Source organism: Nycticebus coucang, chromosome 11, assembly GCF_027406575.1.
Source record: "Nycticebus coucang isolate mNycCou1 chromosome 11, mNycCou1.pri, whole genome shotgun sequence".
Lineage (NCBI taxonomy): Eukaryota > Metazoa > Chordata > Mammalia > Primates > Lorisidae > Nycticebus > Nycticebus coucang.
The window spans coordinates 123,315,820-123,341,031 of NC_069790.1; the positions used below are offsets into that span (position 1 = coordinate 123,315,820).

Genomic DNA, 25,212 nt, shown 5'->3' on the forward strand with positions numbered 1-25,212 from the left:
GTATGTGTCAACTTGACTGGCCACAGGGACCCAGATATTTGGTCAAACATTCTTCTGGATGTTTGTGGAAGGTATTTTTGGACACAGTTAATGTGAGAATTAGTAGAGGAAGTAAAGGAGATTGTCCTTCCTGACGTGGGTGGGAAGTAAATGAATAGGAGGATTAGACGGGGCAGTGAGGCTGGAAGAATTCTCTCTTATTCAGAGAGTTGGTCAGTCCTTTCTGTTCCACATTTTTTTTAAACTGCTAACATGTTTATTCATGATTGAAGCCAAGTAGAATTTATTAAACGCACTTTAATATCTTGCTGATAAAATAGTCACATTCCGTCTTTGCAATCTGGTAAGGAATACAGGGAGACAGTGGTAAAGGCTCTGATGTGCGTATCTATTGTAACCAGGTAATCGACACACACACACCACCTACTTTAGTGTTACACCATACCACTTTCAGAATGGCCATCTGGAAGCTCTACTGGAGAGCTGAGTAAATAGCGTCTAACGTTTAAAGATGAGGGAGTAGGGACGAGAGAGATGGAAGTAGTAAGCAGCACACGTTTCAAAGCCCACTTTTAAGCACACAACATTATGAATATTAAAAATGAATGCAAAACAAAAAAGGCAATTTAGCATTTTCAGAAAGGGCATTTGGCAAAATTCAGCACATAAGGAGACTATGCTTGGGGCCATCCACTCTCTCCAGCTTCTCAAAGTGTTTCTTGGCATTGGAATGTTGACCAGAGTAGCTGCGGAACTACTCTGTTACTCAGATCCACGGATCTGACATAACCACCATCACGTATGTGTTTGATGTGAAGATGTCGATGAAAGCAGCGAAGCTAGAATTCCTAACTTCCATGCTCTGGAAAGAAGCGGCCAATTTACTGCAGCCCAGCTTGAACTGCTTGATGATGTTGCTGATCTCAAATGAGTGGACGTCACGCTGCTCTTTGCGCTGGTAATGGGAAATCACTAATAACGCAGCTCTTTCCAACAGCAGAACTTCATCGGCTTCGATAATCTGGGTGAAATTCCTTAGGTTCATCTCCAGCTGCTGAACGTTGGGAATCAGCTGATAAACAATGCTGAACCAGGCTTTGTAGAGCTTTTCATCCCAGATGGATGTTCGAAAACAAGCACACTCCAGCGGGCGAGATAAACACCCCAGGTCTTCCTCTCTCTCTTCGAAAATCAAGTCACGCTGATCCTCCTGAACGAGATCCATTTTGTGCACCAGTCTTTTTTGGAACAGAAAGGACTGACCAACTCCCTGAGTAAGAGAGAATTCTTCCAGCCTCACTGCCCCAGCTTTAACTTGCCTCCAGACGTGAACTGGATCCCTGTTGGCTCTTCCTGGGTCTGTAGCCCAGTGGCCTTTGGACTGGAGCTATCCTGGGTCTCCAGCCGCCAGCTCATCCTCCACAACTCCAGGTCTTGGGACTGGTGGTTCTCCATAATCACGTGAGCCAATTAGTTATACTCTCTTCTTCTCTATGGAGTGTCTAAGGATATATTTTCCTCTCCATTAAGTTTCATTATATGCTTTTACTTTTCTAAAAAAAAAATTATATTTTATAACAAAATTACAACACTAATGCAGCTTCCTGGAGGGAGAGCAACCTTGGGCTTTAATGGTGCATCCTGGAGGGGAGGTGACTAAAGTCCCTTCTCTTCTGGGGCTCCACCGCAGGGAGCCAGCACCCACAATAGTGTTCTATTTTAATTGCTTTCTTGCTTCTTTCTTTTTGTAACAAATTATTCCCCAGGAGAGAGTTTTAGAGCTGCATGCTGTGTTTCCCAAGAAGCAAGGATCTTCTTAGAGAAAGAGCATGTGAGAGAAAATGAGGGTCTTTCTTGTGGCTGCCAGAGCTATTGAAAAATTCCATTCCTCAGTGATTATTTTATAAACCTGGTACCCTGATGAAATCAAAGGCATGCAGAGAAATTCAGGGGCCTGTCTATAAGTGTCTCACTCTTCATACCCAACTGGAGATGTATCATACTGGAGTCATGCTATTTTCCTCGTGCTTCTTAGAAATGCCAGGCCTTCTTATGACTGCACCTTCCCCACGCTCAGGTTTCACCTGGAATTCCCTTCTTTTTCTTTCCCTCATTGATTACCTGGGCACCTTTGTTGAAAATCAGCTGACCATAAACATTTGATCTATTTCTGGCCCCTCTGTTCTGTTTCATGGATCTACATGTCCATCTTTAACATCAATTCCATGTGATCTTGATTACTATAGTTTCATGGTAATCTTATAAATCAAATAGTTCTCCAACATTTCTTTTCTTTTTCAAAATTAGTTTGACTATTTTAGTTTCCTGTATTTCTAGACAAATTTTAGAAACAGCTTGTCAATCTCCATACATAAGCCTGCTGGGATTTGAAATGGAATTGCATTGTATCCACCGATAGGTTTGGGAAGAATTGACATTTAAAAAATGTTGAATCCTTCAATTCATGAATAGTGCATTTCACTTTATTTATTTAGGTCTTCTTTAATATTTCTCAGCATATCTTTTGTAATTTAGGTTGTACAGATTTTTTCACATATTTTGTTAAATTTACTCTAGTCATTTCGTATTTTTGATGTTACTTTAAATAGCATTTATATCATGCAATTGTTTGTTATTATAAAAGTACAATTAATTTTTGAATATTGTCATTACACTCTACAGCCTTACTAAATGTACTATTAGTTTTAGGAGTGCTATGTAAATTACTCTACAAAACAATAATTTTCCTCTTTCCTATCTAACCTCTATGACTTTTGTTTCTTCAGCTGCCTTATATCATCGGTAAGGCAACTGGTACAAAATTCAGTAGAAGTAGTGAGAGCAGATACCCGTGGGGAGAAAATATTAAGTCCCTCACCATTAAATATGATGTATGTTAAGCATAACATCATATCAGGTTCAGGAAATTCCTTTCTATTCTGTAGTATTTAAGAATTTTTTATCAAAAATTGATGTTGAATTTTATCAAATGTTTTCATAGTTATTGAGATGATTACGTTCTCTTCCTTCATTTTTCTGTTAATACTGTGGGTTGGATTGGTTGATTTCATAATGTTGACTTAACTTGTGATGGTTTTTTTTAAGTGGGCCCTCAAAGTTGATTGATACTCTTCGCATTAAAAGAAGGGACCCATGTATCCTCTTTCTTTATCCTGGAATCTGTGACAACTTGATATTAGCTTATGCTAAAATTGATATTATGCCAGTTTCATGCCTAAGAAATTTGAAAATTTAAAGTTTGCACTTTCTTCCTTAAAAATAGCATGTTGAAAGGAAGCCCAACCTGTGTGGAAAAAAAGGCATAGTGATCCCCAACTTGCCAGCCACCTAAGTGAGCTGCCTTGGAAGTGAACTCCCATCCTTGCTCAAGCTACCCACACTGTTGCCACGTGGAACAGAATAAGCTACCCCTCTCAAGACCTAGTCAGATTTTATAATTTTGAAGAATAAATGATAATTCCTTTTTCAAGCCACTAAGTTTGAAGGTGACTTGTTCTGAAGCACCAGATAGGCAGAACACCGATGAGGGCAGCCAGCCAGGTAGATGGCCCTGGGGGCGTCTTCATTCCCTGAGATTCCTGTCCTTACGGAATCCCCTCCTATAATGAGTGAGGCCTTTTGGCAGTAAAATATTTCTGAAATGATGTGTGACTTGTGATGCTAGATGTAACTCTTTGCATTTCATTTGTTTTTATCTTTCTTAGCATTGTATTTAAGATGTGTTTGTTTTAGGCAGCGTATATTTGATTTGAATTCACATTGACAATCTGAGACATTTATTTGAAGCTTTTAGACTACATAGATTTAATAGATTTCATATTTTTCAAGAAATTTGAGATTCACAGAAAAATTGAGTGGAAAGTAAAAGGAGTTTGTGTGTATCTCCGTACAACATATAGCCTCCCTGACTGTCAACATCCCACTCCAGAGTGGTACATTTGTTACAACTGATAAACCAACAGTGACCCATCATTATCACACAAAGTCCTCAGTTTGCATTAGGATTCCCTCTTTGACTGCATAGTTCTGTGAGTTTTGTCAAATGCACAACGACATGTATTCATATAGAATGTATTTGTACTGACGTGCAGTAGCATCAACAAATCGCTTTCCTGCCATAAAAATCCTCTGTGCTCAGCCTAGACCCTCTTTCTGTAACCGAATTTTTATTAATAACTAATATTTATTTAACAATTACATGGGGGCAAATCCATTAATATCATAGTGCACAAAGCAAAGTCCTATTCTTTAGAAATTTTACACTAATCGAGGGGAGGAAATTGGCAACAAGCAAAATAAACAACATACTAGCATTTTAGAAGGAAAGAAACGTTATGGGTAGAAATGAAACAGTAAAAGCAGATTTGGCATTACCAGGCAGAGGGCTTCATGCTAATCTGGGTAATGACGAGAAAGTGAGATCTGAGAAAAAACTTGAGGGCACGAGGGGATGTGCAGGAGAATGTTCCGGGTGCAGATGTTTTGATGTAGGAGAAGATCAGTGTGTTTGCGCGCCCTCAAGGGACCAGCGAGCGTGGGGTGGCCCAGGAAAGGAGGTAACAGAGGCCAAGTAAGTCCAAGATGTCCAAGGAGGTGAATGCAAGGGTAGGTAGTAAGGGAATTACGCTGAGTGATGTTTATTTTAGCGGGATCACAATGGAACCTACATACAGAACAGACTGAAGCAGGTTAGGGCAAAGGCAGGGACACCTATCAGTGGTGGGGGGGTTCCCAGCAGGAGGCAATGTGATGTCAATAGCGAACACTCAGGGAGTGTCTGCTGGGTGGTGGGGCATCAGTCTGACACATAGCGCATATGATTATAGAACGAAGGGGCGCAGATCTTGGCCTTGAGGGCCCTACAGTATAGCATGTCATTAATAACTGTAAAAAAGTCATAACTTCTCTTATAGAGGCATGGACAGAGTACTATGGCGAAAGAATGGCATTGCAATCAAAGTAATGAATTTACTTGTGAGCTGGAATAGGGATGTGGGAAAGAGATGACGATGAAGTAAAAGTCACTCCCTCCCAAGGAACAGAGAAAGACAGAGAATGGCCGGCATGTAAGGACTGATGGACAAACAATGGCACTTGCATTTGGGGAAAATGTAGTCTGATAAACATTGAGAGCAATCACGTGTAACTGACTAATGGTCAGTCAATATGGCGGCCAACAATATTGCAAGGCAAGGTAGACAGACAGGGAGAGGCCTCACATATGTGGAGAGAGAATGAATGCTTCCCACACGTGACTTTTATTTGTATGCATTTCAAAGAATTAGAGAACATAGGCATCAAGTGTCATTTTGATGTATGTGTGATGATTCAAAGGTAGAGAATCATTGCTTCAAAAAAGAGAAATCTTAACCTAAGCAGTATTAGCAAATTGAGTTTATATTTCCAAAGTCTTACAGAATCCAAACCTCCCCTCTAAAGAAGAGATATTTGTTGCCTTACTTCTCTGTCAGATTTGCAGAGTTCAGCAAATGAATGTTTTATTTGAATGAAAATTCTGGTAAAGCATAGATGATAGATTTTACATAAATAAGAGACCAAGAAAAAGTCCTTAATACTAAGATTATAGGAAAACTTTTTTCCCCTATCTTTTCTGAGTTATGAACATCAAAGTTCATAACAAAGCAAGCTATGAAATTCGTGTTTTATTTTTGGATGTTTTTGTTGTAGGTATTACAGAAACACTAAGCTACTAGTAAATAGGTTTCACATGCAAGTAGACATTTGACAGAAAGCCTCATAATTAGAGCTTACTGTATTTGGAAAATAAGAACAAAATCATCCCAAATAAGTTTTATGTTATAGAATTTAAACATCTTTTTAATGTTTCTGAGAAAGAAAGAAGTAACTTTAGATATATGTGTCCCTCCCTGTCACAAGGCTTTTACTTTTTTTCCCCCTGAGACAGAGTCTCACTGTGTCACACTTGGCACAGTGCCGTGGTGTCACAGCTCACAGCAAACTCAAACTCTTGGGCTTAAGCGATTCTCTTGCCTCAGCCTCCTGAGTAGCTGGAACTATAGGCACCCACCACAACACCTGGCTAGTTTTAGAGACGAGGTCACAGAAAACATTCTGAAAAAATATATGAGTGAATATGGTGTTCTGAATATTTAAAGGGAAATTGCTCAATCCTTCAAGAGCTTTTCTGGGGAGGATCAGTGGAAGGGACAGCCTATGTCTTTTGCCCTTGGGAGAAGCCAGCTTGATGTTGTAAACTGACACTCACTTTCCGGACTATCTCATCAGAAGTTTTGACCACTGCTCTTGGGAGACATGTAGTGACTTTGCCTTCTACAAGGTTCCTACCCTTTACCTACCCTGCAATGTTCTTCACTCCACCTGTCAGCTCATGGCTAAGTCATGGTTAAGTGTAATTTGGCCAGCACACAAAGCTATGACTGGAGATGCTTTCCACATATTCTTCCCATATTCTTCCTTGAGGCTTTGTTACTCCTTCATCTGCTGGTTCAGTCATGAAATTCTACCGTGAGTATGACCTTAGGGCGGGTGAACTACTGATGATTTCCTTTTCTATGCTCTTCAACAAACCTCCATTATGAAGTGAAATATCCAAATGAAAATACCAAAAAGACTGGAGTGTGGGGCATTTTAGATACTTCATACGTGTTCTTTGTCACTATCCTTAAATCTCAAATCAATGTCATATACCTTCTAAACCGTGGAATTGAGAATTTGGATCCCAATATCCAACAAGATATCAACCTTAATACACCTATCTTAAAATTAAAGGTGGGTCTGAAATATCTTGTAGAGTCAGAAAGTAGAAAGGGAAACAAAGATGGGGGGCAGGGTAGGAACTTGTCAAAAAGTGACAGCAGCCATTTTGAAAAAGCTCCCAATGACCAAACCAAAAGCAAGCTGAGAAAGAAAATGAAAAGCAATAGTGTTTAATAACAACTCAAAGTAAACAAACAAACAAAACCCACATATGAATCCCTACTGACAAAAATAAATGACTGAATAAATAAGTGAATGGAGAAGAAAGAAACACTCTTTCTTACACTGCTAGTTGAATTGCAAACTACTACAGTTGCTAGGGAAAGAAGTATGGAGAATCCTCAAAGAGCTAAAAGTACACCTTCCATCTGATCCTACAATCCCATTACTAGGCATCTACTCAGAAGAAACAAATCATTTTACCATAAGGATATTTGCACTAGAATGTTCATCGCAGCTCAATTCAAAATCACCAGGATATAGAATCAACCCAAGTGCCCATCAGCCCATGAATGTATTAATAACCTGTGGTATGTGTATACCATGGAATACTATGCAGCCATAGGACAGATGGAGACTTTACATCTTTTGTATTTACGTGGATGGAGTTGAAGAACATTCTCCTTAGTAAAGTATCACAAGAATGGAAAAGCAAGTATCCAAAGTACTCAATACTAATATGAAACCAATAGATAAACAACTCCACCCCCATATGGGAGAATAACAGACTTAAGTGCAGAGGAGAGGGGGCAGAGGAGAGAAGGGAGCGGAACTGGTGTGTACCATCTAATGGGCACAATGCAAAGGTACAGGGTATACCCGCTGGGTGAAGAGCTCAACTGCAACTTGAACTTTATGAAACAAATGCAGACAATGTACCCTCATAGTAATCTGAAATTAAAAAATAATTACAATTATCAAGAAAGGAATGGTAATAGAAAATCACCATAGGAACACTAGAATAATAACTGCTGTGGCCAAGATCCTCTGATGAATGCTAAAATTAGTAAAGTAGATGTTTAAGTTGAAAAAGGGTATGTGTGTAGCTTCAAAGTATCTCCCCCAACATATTTATCAATTACAAAGGGAAAAAATATATATTTACATTGGAGTAACCTTGAAGAAAACTCCTAGCTTGCTGGGCCCAGTGGCTCATGCCTGTAATTCTGGCACTCTGGGAGGCCCATGCAGGTGCATTGCTTGAGCCTAGGAGTTTGAGAGCAGCCTGAGCAAGAGCAAGAGTCTGTCTCTAAAACTATCCAGGCATCATGACAGGCACCTGTAGCCCCAGCTTCTCCGGAGGCTGAGTCAGGAGGATCACCTGAGCCCACGAGTTCGAGATTGCTGTGAGCTACAATGACTGCATGGCACTTTACCCAGGGCAATGGAGTGAGACTCTGTTTCAAAAAAAAAGAAAAAAGATAACTCTTAGTTAAGTGATAGCTTTCATTACTTACTTGGTAATAAAACATATCGATATCATGTTCCCCCTAATGTGATGCACAAATTAAGTACATCACAATGATGGCACATCATCTTTGGACAGTTCCCCTCAAAATCTATAACCTCAATATAACCATGAAAACAAAAAAAAAAACTCAGACAAATTCATACCAAAGGATGTTTTAGAAAGATTTCATGATCATTGTTTAAAAGTGTCAAGGATGTGAAAGAGAGACTAGAAAAGGCTGAGGTACTGTCAAGACTGGAGAAGATACGGAACCAACTAACTGTGATGTAAAATCCTGGATCAGATTCTGGATTGGAATAAAGACATTAGCAGAAAAACTGGTAGAATCTGAATAAGCTTCAGAGTTTACTTAATATATATATATATATATATATATGTTGATTCCCTAGTTTTGAGAATTATTCCATGGCCCTGGGAGACATTAACAAAAAGGGAATCTGAATGAAGGTTATGCAAGAAATTTATACTACCTTTGCAACTTTTCTAAAAATTTAAATTTATTCCAAAACAAAGTTTAAAAAAATCTAAATGCTATTTTTAACATCCGTGTAACATGGATGGGCTACATGGCACTTAAAATCAGTTTGTCTGGCTGAGCCTAGGTGAGTCAGTCTTTTCTGTTCACAGGAGAAGATACATGTTTCTCCAGATCTCAGAGCAGTAACTTCTCTGGCCAGACTTCCCATGGCTTATTTTTTGTTGTAACAGAAGGACAGGATGAATTCTTCCTAGTCCAAAACATCTGAAAATTCTCCATCTAAAACTCTTTCTGGTCATATGTTTAAAAACTTTGGACTGGGCTCTTGTACGTTTCTAGAAAAACGAGTGAACTTTACTAAGGATAATTCAGAATTGGAATGGCCACTTTGGGGAATCTTTAACTTAGACAAAAATATGAAAATGTAGTCTATTTTAAAGATAACCTCTCAAATACAAGAGATTACATTTTTTGATTGATTTGGTCAGACAAAGTGATTCCTGACTACAGGAATCACTCTCTACAGCAAATGAGAGATTAAAGCTAAATTCAGATTGATTTGGCTAACTAAACTGACACAATCACTCCTCGTCTAACCCTCTGTTCCTCTCTACCCTCCACTGCCTGATTATGCTGAACCTATTAATCCTATTGACCCTTGTCCTCTCCTCCTAAATTTCCTCAATACCAGATGCTATATAAAATAAGATGTTCAGGTGAGGCAGAGACCCTGGCATCAGTAGAATTAAAATTCTGGTTTTGAGCTGAGCTTCAAATCATTATAAGAAAGATTTTCCAGACCCTCAAGTAAATTTATAGAGGAATCTGAAAATCTTGGTGCCTACAATCCTAGATTCCCTGATTCATATACATATATCCATATAAGAGCAGATCAAAGGGATACTCAAAAAAGCTTCAAATAGTAGATTAAAGAGACTACAAAGATTTTGGGTACGCTTCTAAATATTCCTCCAGAGATAGAACAAAAAGAGCCATAAAATTAGGCCAAATAATCTCGAAGCAGTTCTGAAAGTTTTTTTTTTTTTTAATTAATGAGAATAGACTGTGCCATGATATAGTCCTGCAAACAGGAAAGGGATGGACCAGTGGAAGATTTCCAAATCCATTAGAAGAGGTATCCAGACAACAGCAGTCTGGCCTCACAGACCTTGGAATTGGTTTTGCCCCATTTGCCCATTTTATTGATGTGCTTTGCCCTGGACTCACTAATTTACCAAAGAAACATAAGTTAGAATGGGAAATCACTTGTCTCCCAGAGCTTCAACTTGGTAAACATTTCAAAGGAACAATACAGCAGAAGACAAGGCTATCAAACAAGTAAAGCCATGCTCCCACGACTACAACACTATAGGGACCTCGACTGGGCTTGGAAAGGTCTGCTGCCACTTTAATTTTACTTCTGTTGATAGAGACGTCTATTGACACCTTAAACAAAAAGGTGCTGGGAAAAAGACATGCTGATGATTAAAGATGATGAACATTTTTTCATATGTCTGAAGGCCTTGCTCCTGTCTTCTTCAGAGAAGTTTCTCTTCAAATCCCTTGCCCAGCCTGCGATGGGATCCCTTTACCTCTTTCATGTTTACATGGATGGAGCTGGAACATTATCTTCTTAGTAAAGTATCTCAAGAATGGAAGAAAAAGTACCCAATGTACTCAGCCCTACTATGAAACTAATTTGGGGCTCTCACATGAAAGCTATAACCCAGCTACAACTTAACAATAGGGGGAAGTGGGAAAGGGGGGTTGGGTAGAGGGAGGGGGATCGGTGGGATCACACCTGTGGTGCATCTTACAGGGGTATTTGCGAAACTTGGTAGATGTAGAATGTAAGGGTTTTGGCACAGTAACTGAGATAACGCCGGAAAGGCTATGTTAACCACTGTGATAAAAATGTGTCAAATGGTCTATGAAGCGAGTGTATGATGCCCCATGATCATATCAATGTATACAGTTATGATTTAATAAAAAAAAATAAAATAAACTAATTGCAATAACCAAAAAAAAAAAAAAAAAGAAAAATAAAAAGACATGCTGCCCTTTTACATCACAGGACTACCTGGGGGAGGGAAGCTCCCGAGCTGATTGTGTTCTCATGATACTATTAATATTGACAGGGCTCTGACAAATTCTCTGGTTAGCTGCTTCCAATAATTTCTTTAAATCAATAAGGAGAAAGTAAAATTGAAATAAATGAGGGAAAATTTGTACTGTTTTGATAGATACTGGGGAAACTCTTTCTACATTAAACCTTACCTTAATATATATGAAAAAATTCCTCAGAGTAATAAAAATGTCTTCACATTGGGGGTTTCCAATCAAGTTCAAAGACTTTCTCTATCACAACCTTAACTGTTACTCTGGGCCCCTCTTGTGAAGGGGATGCATTTTTCTAATGTGATACTACCACTGTAAATTTCCCAACGACTGACTTGCTTTCCCAAATGGAAGGTCAAATTAAATTTTCCTCAGGAGAAATAACCTTAGAACGCCCCAGATTCATCAGACACTGTAACATCATGTGTTTTTCAGGTCTAGAGTGATTGTGCTGAGGAGACTATTTCAGACTATAAAAATATAAATATTACAGATAACTCTGAAATCCCTGACACTTTATAGACCTCTTCCTCCATAAATATGAGAAAAATCAAAGTGGTCAGCCTATTAAAATTCAAATTGATCTTTAAAAACCACTTCCTAAATCACCTCAGTACCCTTTAAAACCTGAAGTGATGCAAGGACTCATGTCTATAACAGATTTAATTAAACTGAAGTTTATCATTTCTTGCAACATTCCTATCCTATCTGTTTTGAAGTCACATAGACACAAGATCTCAGCATGATAAACAAAATTGTTATTCTAACAATGGTAGAAATGTACTAACTTAATCCAAGTGGTTCGTGGCAGCAGATTCATTTTTCACTTCCTATAGACAAAGACAGCATTTGTTTGCGTTTACTTAGAAAAATCAACATTAAACCTGGACAGTACAACCTCTTAGATTTACCAAGGCTCCTTCATACGTATTACAAGTTTTACACCAGGATTTAAAAAATCTACTATTCTCTAGAAATTCTATCCTGATTAAAAATATGTAGATGGTTTTGCTCTATTGGTCATCCAAAGAGGATGAAATTGATTCAATGTATTTGCTACAATCATTGGCTTACAAAGGCCATAAAGCTTCCCATGATGAAGTGCTATTCTCACAAGAATTACATTACCTTATCAGTTATTTATCAGTTATTTGCACATGGAATCTTCCTGTGTCTAGGAAGAATTAAAACTACCTAAAATTATCCTAAACCTAGGACCAAAAGACAACTCAGTGGCGTCTTTGGACTTACAGGACATTGTAGATTCTGGGTTCCCATTTTATTATTATTATTATTATTAGCTTCTCCAGCCTATGAACTGATCTGAAATCAGTACTCAGGAACCTCTTCCTTGGTGAACAACTTGTAAGAAGACTTTATTGGACTAAAACAGACTTTGGAAAATCCTCTGTGTTTTGGACTTTCTAATTATTCCATCCTCTTGATTTTGCCCATGAATGGAACAATCAGGCTTTGGACAGTCTCACTCAAGAACAGGGTTAAAAAATTAAACCTATAGCTCATTATAGCTCGCAGTTGGACCCTGTAGTCAGGCCACCTTCAAGTCGTTCGAAAGTAGTACCTGTAGCCACTAAAGTTGCAGAATGCTCCTCAAAACTTGTTCAAGGGAACAACGTATGCCTACAAGTTCCCTGTGATGTGCAAAGTTATTAAATACTTAACAAATGCAGCATTTTTTAAGCTATCAAATTAACATTTTTTTGAGAGTCTACTTCTGTCTCCTTCAAACACGTGTATTCCTTGCTGTAACTTTCTTAAATGCTGTAATACTGTTAACTTCACCCGACAAAGGAGAGACTCACAATTATGCTGAATTGGTGTTTTAGAATTTAACCCCTAGATTAGATTTACAAAAAGCACCATTAACTCCCTTGGAAATGGTACTCTATATTGATGACTCCTGTGAATATTTTCCTACTGGAAAATAACAAACAGAGCATGCTGTTTGTGAGCATGGATGATAGGAAAGGTGAGCAGGCTACCAGTTAACTTCGGCTCAATCCCTCGCTGGAGCCTGTGAGAGCTAGTCAAAGCTAGAACTGTAAATATTTACACTGATAGTAAACATGCTTTTGGAGTAGTATATGATCTGGGACTGTCATGGAAACATGGGGGACTTTTAACATTGAGGGATATTCCTATGAAGGATGGACCTTCAGTTTGCTGGCATTCTTTCTGTGTTATCACTACCTTCACAAGTTGCTATTATAAAAATTGAACCTTATACTTATAAATCAGACTCTAAACATCTGAGAAAGATTGTGCCCAATTTTCATGCTAAGGCTGAAACTCAAGGGACACTGACAGACCTTAGGCTCCATAACTTGAATGAACTTCAGACGGTTGATCCAAATCAAATAACTTATGACAAATTGTTTAATAAATAATGGTATGCCTCTGAAATGAAATAACACAATTTTTGTAATAAAGGTTGCAAAGTTAATATAAAAAAGAAAATTATGGAAGGCCCAGATGCTCACTTAGTCCTGTGAGTCACTGAAACTTCCTTTATTGAAAGACCTACTTTCGGAGACTCATATGGAATTGAAGAAATGACACACTTGTGAAAAAATATTGGTAGAAGCGATTGCTCCAAAGTGGGTAGGAAGGAACATATATAATCAATACTTAACTTGTTAAAAAAAAAAAATACTTGTCAGACTTACAATCCTGGAAAGACATTTAAAGTAGCCCCAGGAAAAATTCCCCCTCCACTGGAACCATTTGGACTCTTAGAGATGGATTTCATTCAATTACCCTCCTTCACAAGTTATCAACATGCATGTTAGTAATATGTACCTTTCCAGGAAAGAAAGAAGCCTCTCCTAGCTGAAAGGCTGGTGCAACCACCGCAGCAAAGAAATTCTTTTTTTTTTTTTTTCCTGATATTCAAACAATGTTGTTTTTTTTTAATATGCATTTTGCTGTTTGCTTTGTGTCTACAAACACTTTTTTTTTTTTTCATAAACCATTTGACACATTTTTATCACAGTGGTTAACATAGCCTTTCTGGCGTTATCTCAGTTACTGTGCCAAAACATTTACATTCTACATTTACCAAGTTTCGCAAATACCCCTGTAAGATGCACCACAGGTGTGATCCCACCGATCCCCCTCACTCTACCCACCCCCCCTTCCCCCTTCCCCCTATTGTTAAGTTGTAGCTGGGTTATAGCTTTCATGTGAGAGTCCCAAATTAGTTTCATAGTAGGGCTGTGTACATTGGGTACTTTTTCTTCCATTCTTGGGATACTTTACTAAGAAGATAATGTTCCAGCTCCATCCATGTAAACATGAAAGAGGTAAAGTCTCTATCTTTCTTTAAGGCTGCATAGTATTCCATGGTATACATATACCACAATTTATTAATCCATTCGTGGATCGATGGGCACTTGGGCTTTTTCCATGACTTAGCTATTATGAATTGGGCTGCAATAAACATTCTGGTACAAATATCTTTGTTATGTTGTGATTTTTGGTCTTCTGGGTATATGCCCAGCAGAGGAATTACAGGATTGAATGGCAGATCTATTTTTAGATCTCTGAGTGTTCTCCATATATCTTTCCAAAAGGAATGTATTAATTTGCATTCCCACCAGCAGTGCAGAAGTGTTCCCTTTTCTCCGCATCCACGCCAACATCTCTGGTCTTGAGATTTTGTGATATAGGCTAGTCTCATTGGAGTTAGATGATATCTCAAAGTAGTTTTGATTTGCATTTCTCTGATGATTAAAGATGATGAGCATTTTTTCATATGTCTGAAGGCCTTGCGCCTGTCTTCTTCAGAGAAGTTTCTCTTCAAATCCCTTGCCCAGCCTGCGATGGGATCCCTTGTTTTTTTCTTGCTGATGTGTTTGAGTTCTCTGTGGATTCTGGTTATTAAACCTTTGTCAGAGATATACCCTGCAAATATCTTCTCCCATTCTGAGGGCTGTCTGCTTGCTCTGCTTACTGTGTTCTTAGCTGTGCAGAAGCTTTTTAGTTTGATCAAGTCCCAGTAGTGTATTTTTGAAGCTGCTGCAATTGCCCGGGGGGTTCTCCTCATGAAATACTCACCCAGACCAATTTCTTCAAGGGTTTTCCCTGCATTCTCCTCTAGTATTTTTATAGTTTCATGTCTTAAGTTTAAATCTTTAATCCAATGAGAGTCTATCTTAGTTAATGGTGAAAGGTGTGGGTCCAATTTCAGTCTTCTGCAGGTTGCCAGCCAGTTCACCCAGCACCATTTGTTAAATAGGGAATCTTTTCCCCACTGAATGTTTTTAATTGGCTTGTCAAAAATCAAATAGCGGTAAGTAGCTGGATTCCTCTCTTGGTTCTCTATTCTGTTCCAGATATCTACTTCTCTGTTTTTGTGCCAATACCATGCTGTTTTGATCACTATCGATTTGTAGTAAAGTCTGAGGTCTGGTAGTGTGATTCCTCCTGTTTTGTTTTTATTTCTGAGTAATGTCTTGGCTATTCGAGGTTTTTTCTGATTCCATATAAAACGAAGTAATGTTTTTTCAAGATCTTTAAAATATGACAGTGGAGCTTTAATAGGGAGTGCGTTGAAATTATATATTGCTTTGGGTAGTATGGACATTTTGATAATGTTGATTCTTCCCAGCCTTGAGCATGGTATGTTTTTCCATTTGTTAACATTTTCAGCTATTTCTTTTCTTAGAGTTTCATAGTTCTCTTTATAGAGATCTTTCACGTCTTTTGTTAGGTAAATTCCCAAATATTTCATCTTCTTTGGCACTACTGTGAATGGGATAGAGTCCTTAACTGCTTTTTCAATTTGACTGTTGTTGGTGTATATAAAGGCTACTGATTTATGAATGTTGATTTTGTAACCTGAGACGCTGCTGTATTCCTTGATCACTTCTAGGAGTTTTGTAGTAGAGTCCCTAGTGTTTTCCAGATACACAATCATATCATCTGCGAAGAGCGAGAGTTTGATCTCTTCTGACCCTATATGGATACCCTTGATGGCCTTTTCTTCCCTAATTGCGGTGGCTAAAACTTCCATTACAATGTTGAAAGGCAATGGAGAAAATGGCAGCCTTGTCTGGTTCCTGATCTGAGTGGAAATGATTCCAATTTAACTCCATTCAATATGATATTGGCTGTGGGTTTGCTGTAGATAGCCTCTATCAGTTTAAGAAAAGTCCCTTCTAGACCAATTTTCTTGAGTGTTCTGATCATGAAGGGATGCTGGATATTATCAAAAGCTTTTTCTGCATCAATTGAGAGAATCATATGGTCTTTGTTTTTTAATTTGTTTATGTGCTGAGTTACATTTATAGATTTACGTATATTGAACCAGCCTTGACACCCTGGGATAAAACCAACTTGGTCATGATGTATAATTTGTTTGATGTGTTGCTGGATTCTGTTTGTTAGGATCTTGTTGAATATTTTTGCATCTATATTCATTAGTGATATTGGTCTATAATTTTCTTTTCTTGTTGGGTCTTTTCCTGGTTTGGGGATCACGGTGATGTTTGCTTCATAGAACGTGTTGGGTAGTCTTCCTTCTTTTTCTACATTTTGGAACAGGTTGAGTAATATAGATACTAATTCCTCTTTAAAGGTTTGGTAGAATTCTGACGTGAAACCATCTGGTCCCGGGCTTTTCTTTTTAGGGAGGTTTTGTATAGTTGATGCTATTTCTGAACTTGATATGGGTCTGTTCAACATTTCCACTTGATTCTGGTTAAGTCTTGGAAGGTGGCACGCTTCCAAGTATCGGTCTATTTCCTTCAGATTTTCATATTTCTGAGAATAAAGTTTCTTGTAATATTCATTAAGGATTTTTTGGATTTCTGATGAGTCTGTGGTTATTTTGTCTTTGTTGTTTCTGATTGATGATATTAGAGATTTTACTCTTTTTTTCCTGATTAGGTTGGCCAGAGGTTTATCTATTTTATTGACCTTTTCAAAAAACCAGCTTTTTGATTTATTGATCTGTTGTATTATTCTTTTGTTTTCAATTTCATTTAATTCTGCTCTAATTTTGGTTATTTCTTTTCTTCTACTGGGTTTGGGGTTGGAATGTTCTTCCTTTTCCAGTTGCGTGAGATGTCCCATTAAGTTGTTAACTTCCTCTCTTTCCGTTCTCTTGAGGAAGGCTTGCAGTGCTATAAATTTCCCTCTTAGAACTACCTTTGCAGTGTCCCAGAGGTTCTGATAGTTTGTGTCTTCATTGTCGTTTTGTTCCAAAAAATTGGCGATTTCTTTCTTAATCTCATCTCTGACCCAGCTATCATTCAGCATAAGGTTATTTAACTTCCATGTTTTTGTATGGGTATGCAGATTCCTGTTGTTACTCAATTCAAGTTTTATTCCATGATGGTCCGAGAAGATGCATAGAATAATTTCTATTCCTTTAAATTTACTGAGGTTAGACTTGTGACCTAAAATGTGGTCAATTTTGGAATAAGTTCCGTGGGCTGGTGAGAAGTATGTGTATTCAGTTTTGTTGGGATGAAATGTTCTGTAGATGTCTGTTAAATCTAAATATTGGATGGTTAGGTTTAAATCTAAGATTTCTTTGCTCAGCTTCTTTCTGGAGGATCGATCCAACACTGCCAAGGGAGTGTTGAAATCTCCGACGATTATGGAGCTGAAGGAAATCAAGTTGCTCATGTCTGTTAGAGTTTCTCTTATAAATTGAGGTGCATTCTGGTTGGGTGCATAGATATTAATAATTGAGATCTCATCATATTGAGTATTACCCTTAACAAATATGAAGTGACCATTCTTGTCCTTCCTTACTTTTGATGGTTTAAAGCCTACTGTATCCCACAAATAAAATTGCAACACCTGCTTTTTTCTGATTACCATTTGCCTGAAATATGGATGACCATCCTTTCACCCTGAGTCTGTATTTGTCTTTTAAGTTGAGATGTGACTCTTGTATGCAACAAATATCTGGCTTGAGTTTTTGTATCCAGTCAGCTAACCTATGTCTCTTCAGAGGACAGTTTAAGCCATTCACATTGATGGAGAGTATTGATAAGTCTGGTGGAATTTTGGGTATCGAGTTTTTCAAAGGTCCAGTGGACATTTTTAATCCTTTCGCCAGTGTGGAAGTTGGAGTTTGATCCGAAGTTTCTGAGTGAGCTTACTTTTGTGGTATAGGATTGGGTTGGTCATTGTGGAGGATAGGTCTGAGAACATCCTGAAGAGCTGGTTTACTTATGGCAAATTTTTTCAACATATGAATGTCATTGAAGTATTTAATTTCTCCATCATAGATGAAACTCAGTTTAGCTGGATACAAGATCCTGGGTTGAAAGTTTTTTTGCTTTAGGAGATTAAAAGTTGATGACCAGCCTCTTCTGTCTTGAAAAGTTTCAGCAGAGAGATCTGCAGTTATTCTAATATTCTTACCTTTGTACGTTATAGTTTTCTTTCGCCGGGCTGCTTTGGGAATCTTCTCTTTCATGTTAACTTTAGTGAAGCTAATTATGATATGTCTGGGGGATGACTTATTGGGGTTGAATCGTGCTGGGGTTCTGAAGCTGTCTGCTATCTGAATTTCAGATTCTCTAGGCATGTCTGGAAAATTTTCTTTCATAATTTCATGCAGAAGGGCCTCTGTGCCCTTGGAGGCGACTTCATCATTCTCAGAAATTCCTACAATCCTTATGTTGCTTTTTTTCGAATTATCTGAGAGTTCTCTGAGTGAGTGATCCGTTTTTGCTCTCCAATTCTCTTCCTCTTTGAGAGATTGGGAGCGTTCGAAGACTTTATCTTCAATGTCAGAAATCCTTTCTTCTGCTTGCTCCATTCTGTTACTGAGGGATTCTACTGTATTTTTCATATCTTTGAGGGCTGTAAGTTCTTGCTTCAGTGTGTCTAAGTCTTTGGTGGTTTTGTCTTTAAATTCGTTAAATTCTTGAGACAATTTTTGAATTTCTCCTCGAATTCCTAATTCCATTTTATTAATCTTGTCTGCAATCCAAATTCTGAATTCAATTTCTGACATTTCAGCCAGTTGTTTATGAATGGGATCTTCATTCACATCTGCCGTATCTTTTCTTGGGGGGGGGGTTGATCTATTCTGGTTATTCATGTTACCAGAGTTTTTCCGCTGATTCCGCCCCATGGTTATTTTACTCCCTTTGGTTTTTCCCCTGGGGTTTTATCGAGGGCCCGTACAGTGTTGTGGCCTGAGAAACTGGGGCCCTGTCTGGTGTGGTGGAGCAAAGTGGTTCTGTCTTGCTTTCAGCTGGTTTCTGTTCGATCCTATTGCAACTTCTACTCTGGCTTGAAGTCTCAGCTGTGTGGAAAAATCAGCAATTAAGTCACCCCGCCTGCCCACCTCTGGCCCCAGTTGGAAAAGGAGAATCAAACCTTCCTACAATCGCACACCCAGGGCACCACCTGAAAAGTCCTCAGTCTATTAGCCCAGTTCAAAAGGTCCAAATCCGCTGTCTCAATTGGCACTTGTCTCGGGTGGGAGAGTTCAAGAGGTCTCTGGGAACTGGATCACAGGGGCCTGGTGACTCCTCTGACACGGCTCACCCCAGTGCAGCGTGGAGTCAGGAGGAGCCACCCAGCAAACAGAGCAGTCTAGGAAGGTTGACGTCTCCTTCCCCACTTTGCCCCTCCGTCGGACCCAGTCACTGGTATCTCTGCAGATGGCTAACCCAGTTGCCTGCAGTGAATAGACACTCCAGGGGTTTGCACCTGCCTGAATCGCAAGGAAGTCTGTCAGGCCCCCGCAGACTGCCGCTATCTAGCAGGAGGAGATGGGGCCTGACATCTTTGAGTGTTTGATGCAGGTGATGGGAAGGAGGTGTTCACTCAGGCTTAGCCCCGTCCCTGATGGATGCTGCTAACAGAACAGAACAGAACAGAACAGACAACTTTGAGGGGTTCTGTCTCTGTTCCTGTCGAAATCGCCTACAGAAGACGGGCTGTTTTGAGTTCAAACGTCTTTGCTGCTGGAGATTTGCGTTCGAACACCTCTCTGAGTCGGCCCCGCCCTGGAAGTTTCCCGGGTTTGTGAGCCGTGTCAGGAAATCCCCCGCTCACCGGTGGCCTCCTCTGGTTGCCCAGGGAGACAGGGGGTGTGGCCTCAGAATATCCAGAAGTGAGCGTTCTGCCGTTAAAGAAAAAACGGCTGTTGATCTACCTCCAGGGAACTGCTGCTCTGGTGTGGGCACTCAGGCGACCCTTTTCTCCTCTGTCCCACGCCCCAGAGTCAGCACTGAGCGGCTGCAGTTTGTGCTGGGTCCACACCCCTCAAGAGATCCCCCAAGAATCAGAACTGTTGGGGGATGGGCCCCCATACCCCGATTGGGAGTGGGGCGGGGGAAGCTAGAGTTTCATTCAGTTTTACGCAACACTACGGCCCGGGGAGGGCTCCTGCACTGCACCGCACCGCAGGGAAGTGCCACCAAGGCTTGATTTCCCCTCAGCAGAGTGCCCTCTCCTCGCTCACGTGTCCCAGAGTCAGCGCTGACCTGACGCAGCTCAGGCACTGTGCACTCCCCTTGAGAAATCACCCAAGGATCCGAACTCCGGGGGGATAGGCCCTCAGACCCCGAGTGAGAGTAGGGGCTCTCAGCTCTCAGCGGGGAAGCTAGAGTCTTATTCAGTCTTGTGCCCCGTAATGTTGCCCGGGGAGGGTTGGTGCACTGCACCGCAGGGAAGTGCCGCCAAGGCGTGACTCCCCTTCAGCCCGGTGCCCTCTCCTCACTCACGCGCCTCAGAGTCAATGCTGACCAGTCGCAACTCGGGGACTGTCCACTCCCCTTGAGAAATCACCTAAGGATCCGAATTCCTGGGGGACAGGCCTCCAGACCTCAGTGGGCGGGAGGGGAGCGCCGGGGATTCAGGGTTGCCGGCAAAGGATTCCCAAAGTTTTATTCAGCCCTATGTCTGGCAGGAGAACGCCACGGCACCCCAGTAGGGGAGGTAGGTCCAGTGTTTAGAAGGTCTCTCCCTGGAGTGTAGTGGGAGGGCCTTTAATTTCTGCCCGCTTGTTCAATTGTGGGGCTCTTGAGCCGGTCTCATGGGGGAGGGGCACTCCCGTCCGCCTGGTGGTGGATTTTGTACCTTTTGTTTGCGTCCTTGTGATCACAGCTTGCCTCAGCAGTGTTGATGTACGTTCTTCAACCTTCTCTCTTGGTGAGGCTCAAGTCCACCAGGACACCTACTAAATTCCTGTCCCTTAACTCTCCTTCTGGATGGGAGCCTCTGTTGAAAGCTGGCTTCAGTCCGCCATCTTGTCTCCCTCTCCCCGCAGCAAAGAAATTCTTAGAAAATATTTTCCCTCTTTGGTAAATACCATATAAAATTTCCAGTGATGGAGAAACTTACTTTATTAAACAAGTTATACGGTCATTAACCAAGGTCATTCAGACATTATGGAATTACTGTTGCTCTTATCATCCTAAATCTGCAGGAAAAGTTGAACATATCAACAGCCTTCTAAAATACCACCAATAAGAGTAACTTTTGAAACCACGGATTACCAGCACCTAAGAATTCGGGTAGCCCTTGTGTCAATAAGCTCCCAGCGCTTGGAAACTCTGGTTCCAAACTGGTGCATGGAGGTAAGCGGGCTTATCTATCCCCACCAAAAAAATAACCCCGCAAAACAAATATGTAGCACGAAGATGTTCACCAGCAAATGTCCGAGCTCGTGCTCAAGAATAGGAGACAATGATTCTCAGGGCCACAGAAAAGTGAAAAAACTCTGAGCAGATGGAAGAACCGAACTCCCGGCTCCACGACGTCCCCTCCTCCATTCTGCCAAGTGCCAAGTGCGCAGAAAGCTCCCTCCCACCCCCTCGCTGTGCCTACTCGGGAACAGTGAAATCCAGGCCTCCCCTCCTCCTGGGGAACAGTGAAATCCAGGCCTCCCCTCCTCCTGGGGAACAGTGAAATCCAGGCGGCCACCTGCCTCCCCTCCTCCTCGGGCTCCCTGGCTGGGGCAGGAGCATCAGGACTGCCTGAAGGGAGCGACATCTAGGACAGGCCGTAGAAGGACAGGCCAAGACCAGCGGGCAGCCAGGACCCCAGCCCCCTGGAAGCTGCTTCAGAGCTCGGCCAGTGCAGCGTAGACGCCGGGTCCCCTGGGCACAAGCCCCGCCCTGCAGGGATGATCCCTCTGGGGTCTCCAGGTTGGCGACAGTAGTGTTGGACATTTACGGGAGCCCAGGTGAAACTGGTTCAAGGCACCACCTGGAGCCAAAAAGGAGGCAGCCATCCTCCAGCAGTGAAGCTGTGCTAAGAAAATGCATTCGGTAAGAAACAAAGTGAGCTGGACTGAGAACACTGGAGTGAATAACTACCCCTTCAAGGCAAAGGCCAGACACAGGCTGACAAGCAGCCCGAGCGGCGCAGGGAACCAGGACCTCCCCAAAGAACAAAGCAGAGATCCAGTGACTGACCTGAACAGGATGGAGATTTGTCAGCTCTCTGACCAAGGATTCGAAATAGCAGATTTCACTAATGTCACTGAGTACCAAGATAGCACAGGTGACACCGTTTGGACATTCGACCCCTGAAAACCTCGTGTGGAAATCGGATCCCCAGTCTTGGAGGTGGGGGCTGGTGGGAGGTGGCGGGGTCAGGGCGGATCCTGGTGAATGGCCTCAGGGTGGTAAGGAGTGAGTTCTCACTTTGCTGGTTCACACAAGAACTGGTTGTTTAAAGGAGCCTGGCCCCACCTCATCCCCCTGGGTCCTGCCCCGGCCAGGTGACACACCTGCCTCCCCTTCACCTTCTGCCTTGATTGGAAGTTCCCTGAAGCCCTCACCAGGAACAGGAGCTGGCCGCACACTCCTGTACATCTGCAGGACCAGGAGCCAAGTAAACCTCTTTCCTTTATGAATCACTTAGCTTCAGATATTCCCTTTACAGAAGTACAAACAGATAAAATGCAGAATTGTTACTGGGGGTGTTGCTATAAAGACACCTGAAAACGTGGTAGGAGCTTTGGAGCTGGGTGACAGGCAGCGTGTTGGGGGCTCAGGGGAAGATAGGGAGGTGAGGGAAGGTTTGGCCCTCCTTAGACACGTACTGAGTGCTGTGACCAAAATGCTAAGAGAACCAAGGGCAATGCAGACAAGGCAGGCCAGGTCTCAGGGGGAAATGAGGAATTTTCTGGGAACTGGAGTAAAAGTCACCCTTGGTTACATCTCAGCAGAGAGCTGAGCTGCACCGTGTCCCTGCCCTAGGTCTGGACAAGAGGCCAAAATCAAGAGTGATGACACTGGGTGCCTGGCTGCTTCTAACAGCCTACGGCCAGATGCGGGAGCAAAGGAGCGACTTAGCCGTGGAAATTATAATTATACATCGAAAGAGGGGAGTCAGTGGCTTTCTAGTCATTCTTCCTCTTTTCACCTTTTAAAAGTCAACATAATTAGTTTTGGCTTAGGGCTTTGGTTCTCAAAGTGTGGTATAGGAACCGTCAGACTCCTTGAGATGCTTGAATCATAGGGGCCCATGATGTTATTAAGAATTATGTTCACAAAATACTATGATGTCATTAGTTTTATTTAAATAAAACTCTTATTGTCTCATAAGTTCACAGTTAATTCATTACCATGGTCTCCAGGTGGGCCTGGTGATGCATACCTTTAATCCCAGCTGCTCAGGAGGCTGAGGTGGGAGGTCCCTTGAGTCCAGGAGATTAAGACCGACCCAGGCAACATGGCAAGACCCTGTCTTTTAAAAAATTATAGGCTTTCAGTTTCCACCTTGGAACTAAACTTGTCTTTTTTCTTTTCTTAATGTAAAATCTAGGACTAATACCCTTAGTGCTCATAAAGCTTGTCAAAGTAATTCGCCTTCTCTAATTTCATATCTGTGTGAGGCCCAGTTTTCTTTATATTCTTCAACTAAAACGAGGCATTGCAAGAGATTGAGGACAGAAGCTGATGTGAGACTCTCGTGTCTACTATGAAGTGGATGTTAAAGACATTTGAAAAATTATAAAACAATGCCAATCCTTTCACTGTTTTCTTTTGTTTTAGGAAGCATGCATTTTTAAAATGAAATAATTTATTTGTAATAACATGGAATGGCTTTGTTATTAAATGAATTAAAAAAGAAATGCTTCTAAATGTTCTGATTTTAGTTTTAATATGGTAAATATTAATTGATAAAGCACACATAAGCCAAAACTCTTTGTTGCTCCTAATATCCGTAAGAGTATTAAAGTGTCATGAGACCCAAGTGTCTGAGAACCACTGAGATGCAGGGCAAAGGACCTAAATGGAGCAGCCAGACTCCCTGAGATGCTTGATGGAGCAGGAGCCGCCTAGTGTCACAGGATTGGGGGATGCTTTAGAAGAGTTTCCACTAAAGTGCATTTTGAACCCACGTTCTTGATCATGAAAGCACTCATTGGAATTGGAATGCCTTCCTTTGTTTAAACTCACATCTCACTGGGTCAGTGGCAATCATCATGCTGCAGCTTTCCCCCCATTGTTCAATTCAGTGTTTACAAAGGCATAGAACCCATCCTAAAATAAAAATTACCTGTGAGTCTCTCTTTATAGCAAGATGAAGAGAGCTCCAGATGGTCTGACCACAAGGAGAGTGGCAGCTGTGGAGACAAAGGCAGGGAGGTGAGCAGGGGACAGAGAGGTGAGCGGGAGGCAGGAGGTGAGCGGGAGGCAGGAGGTGAGCGGGAGGTGGGGAAGCGAGAGGGAGGCAGGGAGGTGAGCTGGTGCAACCCTCGCTTACCTTTGTGCCCAGTGGCCTTATCTGTTTCAGGGTCTCCCAGATCACACACATGGGGTTAAATTCAATCTTTGGATAAACAACACATATTTTATTTCATATAATTATGTCCCAGATATTGCACAGGCCACACGTGTACTAAGACAGGATTTGTTGTGTCTCTGAAATTCAGTTCCGGCCATGCGCTCTGTGCTTTTATTCACTACATTTGCCAACCCTGCTCCTCGAGGATAGATCTCATGCAGCTCAACAGTGGGTTTTGCTCCATTTGTTGCTTTTCAAAGTATGACTTCTGCTTAGTGCTTTGTAGAAAATACAGAAGACAGTTTTGTTTTAAGAGTCTGTGCAGAAGATTTTGTTATTGGAATTGGGTGGTATTCAACACACGCTTTTACAGCATGTCATGGAAGAAAACTTGTGGTTGTTTTTAGTCCTATTAGAACTTGGTGTCGGGTGACTTGTCCCATGTATTCAGTGGTTCTGCTGTTCAGCACACAGGTCATCATCTCTCTTATTCATCATCTGGTTCTCAGGTTTTACACTGTCTCCATGTTCCTTCAGTTTCAATTAAGCAACTAGAGAGGGGAGGAGGTGGAGAGGACCATCTTCCCACTCAGCCACTTACTGGGTCCCACTCAGCACCTGTGCA

General features: G+C 41.2%; 1 protein-coding gene across 1 annotated transcript; it reads right to left on the reverse strand.

The window, feature by feature from the left end:
- Positions 1 to 658: 658 nt before the first annotated feature.
- Positions 659 to 1,455, reverse strand: LOC128598424 (ras-related GTP-binding protein A-like). Its single transcript, XM_053608755.1, is given in 2 exon segments — positions 659 to 1,238; positions 1,301 to 1,455. Coding segments are annotated over 2 exon segments (735 nt in total).
- Positions 1,456 to 25,212: the final 23,757 nt, after the last annotated feature.